This window comes from Labeo rohita, unplaced genomic scaffold (assembly GCF_022985175.1).
Source record: "Labeo rohita strain BAU-BD-2019 unplaced genomic scaffold, IGBB_LRoh.1.0 scaffold_75, whole genome shotgun sequence".
Classification (NCBI taxonomy): domain Eukaryota; kingdom Metazoa; phylum Chordata; class Actinopteri; order Cypriniformes; family Cyprinidae; genus Labeo; species Labeo rohita.
Window position 1 is genome coordinate 475,433 of NW_026129689.1, and position 14,655 is coordinate 490,087.

At 34.9% G+C, this 14,655-nt stretch overlaps 1 protein-coding gene across 1 annotated transcript; it reads left to right on the top strand.

Moving 5' to 3' along the window:
• The first annotated feature begins 3,251 nt into the window (after positions 1-3,251).
• LOC127161831 (uncharacterized) lies at positions 3,252-14,002 on the top strand. Its single transcript, XM_051104579.1, has 6 exons — positions 3,252-3,295; positions 6,427-6,494; positions 8,394-8,584; positions 11,583-11,737; positions 13,271-13,529; positions 13,637-14,002. The coding sequence occupies exons 2-6, from the start codon at positions 6,479-6,481 to the stop codon at positions 13,832-13,834; spliced, it is 819 nt and encodes a 272-aa protein (XP_050960536.1). The 5' UTR covers positions 3,252-3,295; positions 6,427-6,478; the 3' UTR covers positions 13,835-14,002.
• Positions 14,003-14,655: the final 653 nt, after the last annotated feature.

Consider the following 14,655-nt stretch of genomic DNA (forward strand, 5'->3'; position numbering starts at 1 on the left):
ACAATGTACTGTGATGGTTAATCAACGAGTTATGTCATTGTACAGCCTGAATTTTGCAAGACGCTCCCTTAATATATAAGTGGTGGCATTGTTCTATTTCAGAGAATGCATTTCAGTCTCATGGTAGCCAGCTCCTCAGTTATTTCCCAGACACCTTCCCATGCAGCCACAAGGACTTTCTATTTTCTTAAGAAAACAAAGCTGAAAAGGGGACCATTGCAACCACACCCACTCTCTACTTACCGGAATTCCTTAACTGTGTAGGTGTAGAGATAGTGATTATGAAGAGTTTTTGGTCACACTTTATATTAGGTGGCCTTAAACTACTTCATCAAAAAGTTAACTACTTGTTATCGTTGTTATATTGTATTTAAGAAAATCGTTAGGAACCTGGTTAAGGTGTAGGGATGGGTCAACATTGTAACTGTAAATGTAATAACAGAAATTAATTACAGATTTAATTACCTATAGGTATTTTTAAAAATATAAGTACAGTATAAAAACATGTATGTACACAATAAGTGCACTGTACCAAATGATTAATTTAAATGTAAATACACAGTAGTTAAGGCCACCTAATATAAAGTGGGACCGAGTTTTTTTTTACTGAAGTTCTTTCAACTTTCAGGGAACAGTAGCTTGTTAATGCCAGTCCATATCTTAGTCACACTACCATACTACTGAATGCAATTTTGCAAAGGCGTTCTTCTTCAGTTTAAAAAATGCTGGCAAAACAATACTAATAAAAAAATTAGAACTGTGTCTAGGGACAAGCTGCCATTTGTATTCCATTATTTGATTCGCTCTTGTTGTTTATGACAGAGCAGCAGAGTTACGTAATAATATTACTTTTTTCAAGTAACTAGTAAAGGAATGTATTACTTTTGAATTTCGAAGAAAATATCTCATTTACTTTTTCAAATAAGTAATGCCAGTTACTTTTTTCCCCATTTATTGATTGACAGGACTCCTGTCGGGAAATTGGGAGTAAACATGATGTTACTGTATTCTAGACTAAATGTGAACATGCATTAATTCATCTCACTCACAAAAAACAGATTCAGTTCCTCAAAATGAATAAAAACAGTGAAATGCAAACTCAGAATATGATGCAACCCTACAATAATAAAAATGTTAAATCAAATATCCTTTATGTATTTAATCCCATTTTAATTAACCAGTGTCTTTGCTGCTGACCTTCAATGATGCAATTCAGCCATACCAATAAGCAAAAACTACTTTTGAAAAACTAACATTTGTTTTTTTTTTCTTTCTTTTTTTTTTTTTTTTTATAGCTGAAGAGTGATCTCCTGCATAAATGTTCTTTCTTTCAGTTTGAGGTGAATTCATTTAACTTTTGGTGTAAAAGGGCTTTTACATTAGAATTGTTTTATATTAAAAACAAAGAAGCAAGCCCTGCCCAGATTTAAAAAGTAACGCAAAAGTAACGTAACATTACTTTCCATAAAAAGTAACTAAGTAATGTAATTAGTTACTTTTTCAGGGAATAACACAAAATTGTAATGCATTACTTTTAAAAGTAACTTTCCCCAACACTGCAGAGCAGCTAATCATGAAGATCTTGTGTTCGGAAAAGATTATTTTATTTGCTTATGTCAGGAACAGTGAATCTCTGTAAAAACTGGCTGTTGTTTTTAGTAGACATTGCATTGTTAGCTTTCATAAAAGTTTTATCCTGCCAACTGGTGACTGACACTGTTAAAATATCAAACTCGTCAATTTTTACTCATATTTGGCGCTTGGCGAGTGTTAATTTTAGGCCATGTGTATATGTATATATTCATATATTCATATGTATTCAGCTCTCTATACTGAGTGAGTTATATTGTTCATCATTCAACGTTAATTTGTGCCCTCACAAGACTTGGAATATGGCACATGAGTAGGATGAACTATAGATCAGATGTAAGATTTTGGTATTTATTTATGTGCTGTCCCATTTATGTGCATTCATTTTGATAAGAGGAGCCCTACCTCAGCACAGTGAGATTAGCATGGAATTCAGGAATTGTGACTTTGTTTCAGTCATTACAGTTTTTCTGAAATGATAAAACACATTTTTTGAAACATCACTCATTTTCTCAAAACCTTAACTCTCTGGGGTCTGAGGGTGTTTTGGGGCCCTGGAGAAGTTTTGACATGCCCTCACATTTGTGCTTTTTTCAGTATCTTAAAAACATATCAATGGCTAAAGTCTGATTACATTGTAATCAGCACAAACTAGGCTACAGTAATATGCAATCAACATTAATGTACATGTTTGTGTTTTTGAGAAAACAACGTTTATGCGTGGTTAGTGAAAAACTAAAATCTTTAAGTCACTGAAATAAGGCCATGAAACACATTCAGAACATTAGTTCACAAGACTTTTGAGAACTGGATGTGGTTGTCTAGAGTTTTTTTCTACATAAAGATGTGAAAATCATCTCATTCACGCGTTTACAGAAAACAATATAAAGATTTAAATTTTCTAAAACATGTTTTGTGATCGAAAGGGAATATGCGAGGGAGTGACAACGACCATGAATATTTAGTGATTCACACCTGACAGACAAAAGGCCCTCCTCTATTTGTTTTCGATAAGACTTACATTCATTTAAAAGCAGACATATCAGGCTTTCTATAGATCTCTCTCTCATGTCTGTGTTTTGTATTTGCTGAGTTTTAGTTCATTTTAGTGACGCATTTCTTAATGACGATCACAGACAACAAAAAAGTGTTGTTGTTACTATGAGTGTAAACAAATAAAAGTGAATTCCTTACAGATTCCATTGATATATTGCTCTTATCTGTACGATAACGCCGGCGCGTTTTTCGACCCCAGAGGGTTAAACACAAAACCAAATGTTTAAACTAAATTCAGAGAACATCTGACTCTTCTGGCAAAATCAAACAATCACTCTTTAAGTCATTAAACTCATTAAAGCTACCCAACCCATCCACCCCCGCTTTAAGAAAAAGTGGTTAAGGAATCCATTGAGACCCTAAGGGGAGACTGGGGGCAGTTGAAACGGCTCCCTTTTCATCTTTGTTTTCCTACGAAATCTATAGGCGTTGGCTTTACCTGATTAATGAATCAAACCCACTCACACAGTAATTCCATATTTTATGAAGTGGCTAATTCATATGTATTCGTTTCTTGCGTAATAATCATAACAACCGTGCACACTTTTTTCTGACACAAGCAGCGTGACACAAACAAATTCTTGTGCAGTTGGTTATATATTTGGCTGAAGTGCAGACGAGTTAGAGAGGGAAACTTAACACAAAATATGTGAGTATCCGACTTTCTTTCAGGATTGTAACAGACTATATGATATTTTTAAACATGTTGATCAGTATCACATTATTAATGTTAAGTCAAGTGTGTAAGCAATAAAGTGGCATCTTGTTTATTTGCTCTGGATTTTACCTTTTACTTTGCTAAGAGATTTAATGTAGCCGCAAGTAACATTTGATGGAGCCTATCGGTTTGCATTTCACATTAGTGTAAGCATTTCACATGTGCACTTGTCTGAGCATTCACTACATGTAGTGTTTGTAATAAAATATGTGTAAGCAAGTGAGCAATGCATGAGTGAATTTGCACTCATACTCCCATCATGAGAAAACAAAGTCTAAATTATAGTTGTCTTTTCATCCAATCTCTAAATTAGTTTTACAACAGTTAGGTATAATGCTGAATGCTGCTATATGCCATAGTGTAATACATTAACCCTTTAACTGTCACCCCCCCATTTTTTTAAATAGGCATGAAAGTGCATTATCCGAACTTAAATTATTGTAATTCATGAACACATTGAAATACAGATCTAAGGTTGGTCTCTTTTTTTAAATTTCAATTAAAAAAAAAAAAAAAGAATAAATAAAATAAAATATTAATAAGTTATAGAAGTTTAAATTTACTAAAAAGAAAATGCACTGTACCATTTTTATTTTATTTTATATAAAATACATATTTTACATAACAGTTTTACCCTAAATTTGATATCAAATTGAAGCCTTATGTCTAAATAAGTTATGTTCCAAATTTGAAGTTGATATGACAAAAAATTGAGGTTCCTGTAAAGTGTGTTTGGGGCGTTATACCACAAACAGCCACCGGGTGCCCTACAAACTCTACAGAACTTTTTTAAAATGCATTTTTTCTGTCACAAACGTCTAAATTTCTCTGTCAATTTTACTTCTATCACAAAATAAAAAAGTTTGGATGATTCTTGGGCTTCTAAGCTTTCAAATGATTATAATTTATGATGATTACTAAAATATTTGATAGAGAAAAAGGACAACGAAAAAAAGAGCGCCAAGCGTCCCACAGGTGGGATGGTGACAGTTAAAATGTTAATACATTGCTACTGCAAGATGCAGGTGCTGCATTTTGTGCCAGCGCTCCCTTCACATTTTGACAGTAATATACTGTTTGCCATTAAAACTGTGCATTTATTTGTATTTGTCATTTTTGAGAAAGTAGTATATGTATATATACACTACCGTTCAAAAGTCTGGGGTCAGTAAGACTTGTAATAGTCTTTAAAGAGTCTCTTATGCTCATCAAGGCTGCATTTATTTGATTAAAAATATAGAAAAAAAATGTAATATTGCAAAATGTTTTTACAATATAAAATAATGTTTTTTATTTTAACATTATTATTATTATTTATTCCTGTGATGAAAAGCTGAATTGTTATCAGCTGTTACTCCAGTCTTAAGTGTCACATGATCCTTCAGAAATCATCCTAATATGTGGATTTATTATTAGAATGATCAATGTTGGATAATATCAACAGTTGTGCTGCCAAATATTTTTTGGAACCTGTAATTTTTTTTTTTCAGGATTCTTTCATGAATAACAAGTTTAAAAAGTACAGTGTTTATTCAAAATATAAATATTTTATAACAATGTAAATGATTTATTATTAACTTTTAATAAACTTTTATTAACTTAATACATCCTTGGTGAATAAAAGTATTCATTTCTTAAAAAAAAAAAAAGAAACAATAAAAATGTACTGACCCCAAATGGTAGTGTATATATATATATGCAATATACCGTGAATCAACAGTGTTCAAAGTTGAGTGGGGGTGCCGTAACGGGGGGTAGGGTTTGGACGATTCCAAGGGCCCAACCAAGGGAGAGGGGGCCCTGAGCGAGATTTCTATTGAGGAGCGAGTGATGCATTTAATCTACCTCTAAATATAAAACATTCTATTTCTCTATCACAAAAGACAGCATATGGTCTGAGCGTATCATAAAATTATGCTGTTTATTGTAAATAAATGTGCTTTAATCGTGAATTATTTTATATAAATCTTGCTGTGCATAAATCCTGATTTGATGTGTAACACAAATGCATTTCGTGTTACATGCATAATTTAAATTATGACGAGTGACATATTGGAGATGTTTTACTTTGCGTTATAAGCCTTCCACATGCCTGTTTTTAAAAACAGTAATAGGGACATGTCCCACCTGTAAATCATGCCGATATACTGACGCCACTGCACCCCGATATTTATTTAACTAATTTATTTATATATGTTATTATATTTAAATAAAGATATGCTCATGTAAAATATGCACATAAAAAGTCTGACAGAATGGAGAGAAACTGAGAGAAGAACAGAAATGTATCTATATGTGAACGTAATGAAAAGTGTGAGAACTGCATAAAAGTGAGAGAGAATGTTTATTTGCAATACAAAGAGTTTGGTTATCAATCACATTATTTTTATAGCTTTTATTTTTTACAATTGAATTATATTTGCTTTCAAACAACAGTATGTTCGATATATATTTATAAAAAAGAAAGAAAGAACAAAAAAAACAAAAAAAACAAAACTGAAATTAATGCCAAACTGTGAAAGTCCACCAACCCAGGCTCATTGCCTCTATACATTTCTGCAACACTATAATTATGTACCTTACTGCACATTTTGCAGCAGTTTTAAAGTGAAATGTCCAAAGAGTGGCGCTAAAACATACCTTCTATACGTGACTTTGGCACATTTTTATTACTCTGGTACAGGCACAAATGCGAAAGTGATTAAAAAATTCATTTAGTGATGCAGCCGTGCTATTTTAACTACATCATGCGAATTTGAGCTGTTTTGTCGAACTGTAGTTTCACAGGGTTCGTACCGAAGCCGTATCACATGAGCTACCAAACAAACTGACTGGATTAGAAAACTAATGCATATGAAGTAGTATATGTGACGACAACTTTCAAAAGTATCAATTTTCAATCGCGCAGAATGTTAACATTTGTTTTAAAGCCATAATATAACATTCTGCAGGAGTAATTGTCTGAAAATTAGGCTTTATTATGATGTAAACTGTCCATCTTCTAGCTACTGTCTGATGCCAAGCATTGTTAATTAAATATCAGATTTTGTCTTTTTTTTTAGCTTCCAGAGACCTTTCTATTGGAGTCTTCACCAGTGTACACTCTGCAAAAACATGGCTGATTGCAAAGGTGAGAATTTACATTTAAAATTTCCTTAAAAATCTATTAACTCTTTATAAATCAGCTGACATCCGCAAATTATATACAATATCCCGATTCCTGTTTCCACCTGGTAAGATGTGTTTTCGGTGATCCAATCACAAAAGGTCAGCCACGACACATTAGAGTTTCTTTAAGGCTGCACAATTAACTGAAATAAAACTGAAGTGCAGATTTTTTTTTTTTTTTTGTGACTTTTAATTAAATACATTTATGTACTTGTCAGTACTGAATGCAGTGCTAAATGACACATCATTCATTACGGCAGACTATAGAAATTATAAAATATATTTTCTGCCCTATTCTGTGATAAATATGAACAAATCATATATATATTGTGTGTATAAAGGACCTTTATTCATAATCCATTAACTAAACAGATTTAGAAGCATGCTTGTCAAAATCATGTTTTTTTTAGCAGGCACATCTCAACAACACATAAATGATTGATTGATTATGTCAGAGACTTCATAAGCAGTGTGGCGGGAGGAGTAAAACGACAGACACAGTGGGCGTGACGTCAGGCTTGTATTAAAGGGGTCATCGGATGCTAAGTTCACTTTTTCATGTTGTTTGAACATTAATGTGTGTGTCAGTGTATGTACAAATCTACCCTATAATGATAAAAATCCATGCAGATTTTAATTAATCTGTAAAAATAACATCCCCTTTTTCAAATCGAGTTGTTCTCAGATGCCTGTCGTTGTGGCGTCACATGACAGAGGCCACTCCCACAATAGTTGATTGACATGAGCGTCTGACCTCAGATCAGCTGTAACAGTCCGACCTCTTTGTTTTGATGCTGGAGCAGGGATGTAAATTAGACAAGAATATCTCTGATTGAGCGATTGAGGTGTTGTGTTGCTGGATGTAATAATGAACATAGTGCTCGTCATTTACTCCCGACATCTGAGCCGCTGAAGATGCAGTGGATTACGTTTGTTTGTGAAGGGAATGAACCTCCTGATCTACATATATCCGTCTGTGTTCACACAAATCATTCATGATCCAGATTCACTTACAGCAGAAGAGAGTATAAGGGATTTTTTATGAATCTTTGCGATTGTCTTTTCTAATAAAGTGTTAGTTAGCAAGTTTAGCGGCTAAATGCGGCTAAAGTAAACAGGCTCGTCACTCCACAGAGAGAAGAGAGGGGCGGGGCCAGCAGAGCTCATTTGCATTTAAAGCAGCCTTGACCAGAATGAGATGATTTTTGCAGAGCTGATTTTGGCAAGGTAAAAAAAGGGTGTTGTTTTACACAACCATTGAGAATTTTTAACAAAGTGTATTATAGACTTTTCATTAAGACCCTAAAGAATCATATCAACTTGTGGAAAATGGGCATCCGATGACCCCTTTAAACAATAAGATAAACAAAAGTGTCCAAAGGGGGAAATAAGTGTCCAAAATAAATAGGGGATCTGGTGTCCTCAACGTGCAGGGGTTCCATGAAGGAGGGGCAGTTTTCAGAAGGGAAGGGTCCAGGTAAGGGGCGGAGTCTGGCAGCCACACTCGCGCCCCGCCGAGGTCCGCGGCACGAGGGGCAGCGGCTTCTTTTAGCGGCTTTGTCCACTTTGGCGGCGCTCGATCCCTCAACGCTCCCTTCCTGGACCCAAGAAGACACCAGCGTGCATGCACGGGAAAGAGACCGGTCTCCCCTTGTCTCTTCGCACGCCCACTCCCGTCGGGAGCCTGGTGAAGGGCGGCGATTATGGACGGGGTGACAGTGATAATTAGGGGGAGGCAGCCGACATAATAACATAATAATTTGTGGAAGTGGTAATCAGATTTCTAACTTTCCAACTTTCACTTGTTTAGTGTTCCTACGCATTTTACCAAAGGGCTAACTATGTTTGGTTTGTGTCTCAGAGATTGTTGGTACAAACGTTTCCAGTCCAGAGTTCATCCAGGAGCTTTTTCCGGCTGCGGAGCGAACAGCTCTTCTCTATCATATGTCTTACCTGTGTCTGGGTGGTTTCCCAAACTTGGAGCGTCTGCTGAGGCAACGAGCCATTGAAACACAAATGCTGTTTGGATCCTCTGAAGCCCTTCTGATGAAGGTATCCTCTATTATAATTTTCCAGCCACCTTTTTTTTTTAGTTCATGTCATTGGTTAATGACACGAACAGTGCACTTTGTCTGGTCTCTTTTGGAATGTCCCTTGTCCAACCAGTTTGAAGCACCTAATTAAGTGTATAACCCTGCAAAAAAATCTAACAAACACCATAGGCACTGTTTGTAGCAGAGCAATACAATCCATTTTTGTTTTAGTTATTGTCAGAGTAAATGTCAGAGTTGTAGAAACTTTTATTTTCTGTGAAGCCACTTTGCAACAACTATAGGGTCATTCTGTGTCAAATCAACCAAATTTCAAAAACTTCCCCAGCTCAAATTTTTGATTTTGCTGGTAATTTTTCTGAAGAAAGATACACATGTATGGAGATGAACGCCAAAATATTAAACGTCATGGATGAAAATTTACTGAGTAATCCACTATTTTGTAGAGGGAGGTCAAAATGGCAATTTTCAACTGAAATTCAGTGTCAAGTTATAGGGGGTAAAAATTACTTTAGAAAGATGGCAGCATCATAATGTTATTTTTACACAGAGATGTTAGTTCTATTAGTAAAATCAATCATTGTTGCATTACGTGCCAGTGGTGACCATTCAAAAATGGGGAAACGGCACTTTTCAAGTTTTTCTCCAAAGTCTGCATGCCTCTAACTTGAAGTTTTCAAGATATCTTAATGCCCTTTAAGGTATTGGGTCTTAACCAACTTTCCTTTCGGCATCTTTATTTTTAAGGCCCTGTATGGTTCAGATCCAGAGATACTGGAATTTAAATATGGCTCCAGGAGTAAATCGTTAAAACGTACACATTTTCAGTGGTCAAAATTATGATACTTCTTTTCTTTTAAAGAGGAATGTCTAAAGAACAAATAATGTTAATATTAGAGATGTATCTTGTTTCTTTCTGTCAAGACAACCGCAATGAACGTACCTGTCTGAGTGCCATAAATATTCTTCTTCCAAAGTTTGTGTGCCTAAAACTAAAGAGGTATGAAAGATATCTCAATATAATTTTAGATTCTAGTTCTCCATAAACTTTTCTTTTGGATTCTTCATTTTCAAGGTCCTACATCATTCAGTGGCAGAGATATGGGGATCTCACTAAGGCTCCATTTTCAGACTGTTAAATATTACTTTGGTTGAAAACCAAGTGTTGGTCACTTTGTGTGCAGCTGATGCTTTTGTTATTTAAAGAACAATGTCTGAAGAAGAAATAATGTTGAAATTAGAACTGTATCTTGTTTCCCCCTATCAAAACAATTGTATAGAACATACCTGTTTGAGTTTCATAAATACTCTTTTTCCAAAATCTGTGTGCCTGTAACTCAAGTAGTATTATAGTTATCGTAATATAGTTTTAGATTCTGGTTCTTAAGAAACTTTTCTTTTGGAATCCTCATTTTTAAGGCCCTGTATGTTTTAATCCCAGAGATATCGAGATCTCAGTGGAGCCCCAAATTTAGTATCCTACCCATTTTCAGTGGTCAAAAACGTTTTAAACGTTACAATACTGCATGTTTAAACTCTTGGTAGTTTCAAAGCTGTTAAAATGAACAAAATCCCTTCTTTCAAATATACCTGAAACTGATAAAAATATAAAATCTTATGAATAGACTAGAGAAAGCAAGGTAATGTGCCTCAACTTGATCATTTCAGTGCATTTTTAGCACTCAGACATGTATGTTCTATGCAATTGTTTTGATAGAGGGAAACAAGATACAATTCTAAGATTAACATTATTTCTTCTTCGGACAGTGTTCTTTAAATAAAATAAGCATCGGCTGCATATAAAGTGACCAACATTTGGTTTTCGACCACTGAAAATGAGTAACATTCAACCATCTGAAAATGAAGCCTCATTGAGATCCCCATATCTCTGGCATCTCTGGGACTGAATGATATAGGGCCTTGAAATTTAGGATTCCAAAAGAAAGGTTTATTAACAACTAGAATCTAAAATCATATTGCAATATCTTTAATACTTCTTGAGTTACAGGAAAGCAAACATTGAAAAAAGAATATTTATGGCACTCAGACTATGTTCAATGCAGTTGTTTTGACAGAAAGAAACAAGATACATCTCCAGTTTTAAAATTATTTGTTTTTCAGACATTCCTCTTTAAAAGAAAATAAGTCTCATATTTTTTCAAACTGACCCACATTTGGTTTTTGACCACTGAAATGGGTACATTTTAACATTTTACTCCTGGAGCCATATGCAAATTCCAATATCACTGGAACCGAACCATACAGGGCTTTAAAAATAAAAATGTCAAAAGGAAAGTTTGTTAAGACCCAATATATAAAAGGGCATTAAGATATCTTGAAACCTCTTGAGTTACAGACATGCAAACTTGGGAGAAAAAGTGCCGTTTCCCCATTTTTGAATGGTCACCATTGACACATAATGTAACAAAGATTGATAAAGTCAACAGATTTTACTAACAGAACTAACAATCTGCGTGTACAAATAACATGATGATGCTGCCATCTTTTAGAAGTCACACTGTGAATCTAAGGTGAAAATTGCCGTTTTGACTTCCCTCTACAAAACAGTGGATTACTCTGTAAATATTCATCCACGACATTTCATATTCGCCCTTTCATCACTATACGTGTGTATCTTTCTTCAGAAACAATATGAGCAAAATCAAAAATTTGAGCCGGGAACCTCTGGTTGAATTGACATGGAATCACCCTATACTAATAAACCTGAACTGAAGTGAGTTGAGTGTAGCAATAACACATTCTTATCTAAAGGCAATGGGCAAATAAATGGACAAAGGCAGACTTTAAATGACTGTTCGAGGAGGGAATTTAAAATAAAATGATAACAGATTCAATGATGAAATAATGAGGGAAGATAAAGTTACTTACTGTAGACTCTGAGTTGATGTTTTGCACTATAGTTGTCAGAAATCAGACCAGTCCTTTGATGAAAAATGACCCTTATTTGAAAGGAACATCTTTTATTTGCATCTTTACAGTGCACAGGAACCAGTGAAAACCTGGTTAAGTCACTGCTGCCCTTTCTGAAGGTGGCTGTGGAGAAGAATAATCCAGAATTAGCACGGAACTTCCTAGAAAAAGCCAAAGGATGGATCGAGGATATCATAAATGATGTTAAAGAAATTGTGACGAGGTAAGAACATGAACTGGAAAACGTTACTTGCATAATGTTTAATGACTGAAATGAAATACTTTGAAATACCTGACATTTGATTTTCAAATTCAAAAATTCAAATTCAAATTCAAATTTTCACGATACATATCGTTGCAAAGCAACTTTACACCAAATTAACGTTTTTACAATATATGTAGTAGTAGCTTGATGTACATATGGTAGAGATGTGTGGTAAAGATCAATTAATGACGTAATCAAACAGACAAAGAACACTATAAATTAGTAGCAGAATTCGGTAGTGCTGTATGTTTTCAGGGTTGGCGTCATCTGAAGTCCTCTGTGGGGTTGACATCATCTCTTCTTAAGTGTTCTGGATCCAGACTGAAGCTTGTGAATTCCTAGTTACCACGGGATGTCAATCCCATGGCAGAAAAAGAAAACAAATAGAAAACAAATACGAACATAATTAGCGTAGCTGCTGTTTAAACTAAGAAAGGAAAGATTTATTAAACCAGAGCTACAAGATTAATAATGAACATTTGATCAGATATAACTGCAGGAAAAGTTTGAGATGCATTATTTGAATGCTTGGCTAAAAAGATGTGTCTTTAATCTAGATTTAAACAGAGAGAGTGTGTCCGAACCCCCGAACGTTATCAGGAAGGCTGTTCCAGTGTTTGGGTGCCAAATGTGAAAAAGATCTACCTCCTTTAGTGGACTTTGCTATCTTAGGTACTACCAACAGTCCAGAGTTTTGCGACTTTAGGGAGCGTGATGGATTGTAGCGTGGTAAAAGACTAGTTAGGTACGCAGGAGCTAAACCGTTAAGTGCCTTATAGGTAAGAAGTACTATTTTATAGCTGATGTGGAACCTACACTGTAAAAAATAAAAAACACAATTTGTTGAGTCAGCTTAAAATAATTTGTTACCCTGCTGCCTTAAAATTTTAAGTTCAGTCAACTAAAATAAGTTTAGTCAACTTGAAATGTTAAGTTGTACTGAGTAACAACTTAGATATTTGTGTTTGCTGAACTTAACAGATGGGTAAGTAACCCAGCTGCCTTAAAATTTTAAGTTGATTCAAATCAAATATCGAAGTTGTCACTTAGTATAATTTAACATTTTAAGTTGAATTAACTTTTTTTTGAGTTGACTGAACTTAACATTTTAAGGCAGCAAGGTTACAAATTATTTTAAGTTGACTCAACAAATTGTTTTTTTACAGTGTAATAGGTACTTTAAAATTGGGGTAATATGATCATATTTTCTTGACCTGGTAAGGACTCTAGCAGCTGCATTTTGGCATCTGTAGCTTGTTTATTGAAGATGCAGGACAACCACCTAGTAGTGCATTACAATAGTCCAGTCTAGAGCTCATGAATGCGTGAACTAGCTTTTCTGCGTCAGAAGCAGGTAACATGAAAACTCTGTTTTCAATTATCGTGCCATTTTTGGATAGCGTTTTTAATTTCATTTCCAAAATAGTGTTCAAAAATCATCCTATATTTATTTTGGGTTTTGCTTAGTGATCTGCACCAAAAAACCTATAGATATGAGTGGTGTTGCTACCAGTATTTTACATCTCTGTCCGGTTTCACAGGTCTGATGCCCAGTGTTACACACCTCGGTGAGGTCCAGAAGTGCCTGTCTCGAATTCAGCATATTCTGCTTCAGCTCCAGAAGTTCTGGGAGAAAGTGGGAACTCAAATGGACATGCTGAAGAAAAGAACCGTGGCTGGGGAGGACTGTATCAATTACCTTGAAGAAATGAAGGAAGAGTTCCTGGAATCAATTAAAGAAGCTAAAGAGGTAAACCGTGACGATAATGATTTTTGACCTCACTGAAGATCTTTTATTGTGAAATGTTAACGTCTTGCTCCTGGAGTGTTTGATCATGTTCAATTTGATTTGAACAGGAATGGAAAAAGTTTGGCATCAGCTGCATGAAGGCCAACCAGATCTTCAGCGTTCAGTCGAGTCAGGCCTACAAGTTCCTGGAGGTCAGTCCTTCATCTCTGTCCAAAGAAGAGTGGCAGAAAGAGTACGAGAGCGTGAAGCAGAAACTGGAGAAGATCAGACCATATACCGTCAGTCAAAATGCGATCACACAGTGAGATCTACAAAGATGATTTACTTGGATTCACATTTCATGTTTCTGCTTTATCATGCAAACTCTGACCTGTCATGCTGATTTGATCTTTCTCTAACTGAATATCCAAAAAAGTGGAAGTGGCAAAAAAACAAATCTGATTTTATCTTTCTGTAACTGATATTCATCTAGCTCTTATTCATCTGGCATGTGATCCCTGGCAATGTTTGACCTGCTCCGTATGAAATAAAACCGCTTTTAATGATATGAGTGAGTCTTCATTTCATGGGAGAGAATGTGATTTTAAACTAGTCATTATTTTCCATGTAAAATGTTCAATTTTGAAAGCAGAAATGACTGTGCTTGTCCGAAAGAAGTTCATTTTGAGGCTAAATCTTCACAATGTGCAGTTTTTAACATGAGTGTTACTGTGGGTTTTAATTTACTGTCATCTTCTGGAAAGAAGCTGGAAGTGCAGGACGGCCGTGTTGATTGAGCTGTTCAACAGCAAGTAGCAATTTCCAACAAAGATTTTAAATGTCACATTTTAAAAGCAATTTTTAAACATAATATTAGTTTCTTTTACCATAATATCACAAGTGAATTTTAAATCATTTTTCACTTTGAACAGATGTTCATGTTTGCTGCACTGACGTCCAGTGTTGGGGAAAGTTACTTTTAAAAGTAATGCATTACAATGTTGCGTTACTCCCTGAAAAAGTAACTAATTACATTACTTTTTATGGAAAGTAATGCATTATGTTACTTTTGCGTTACTTTTGCATAACTTTTTAACTTTGTTTTTAATATAAAAGTGAAATGAATTCACCTCAGGCTGAAAGAAAA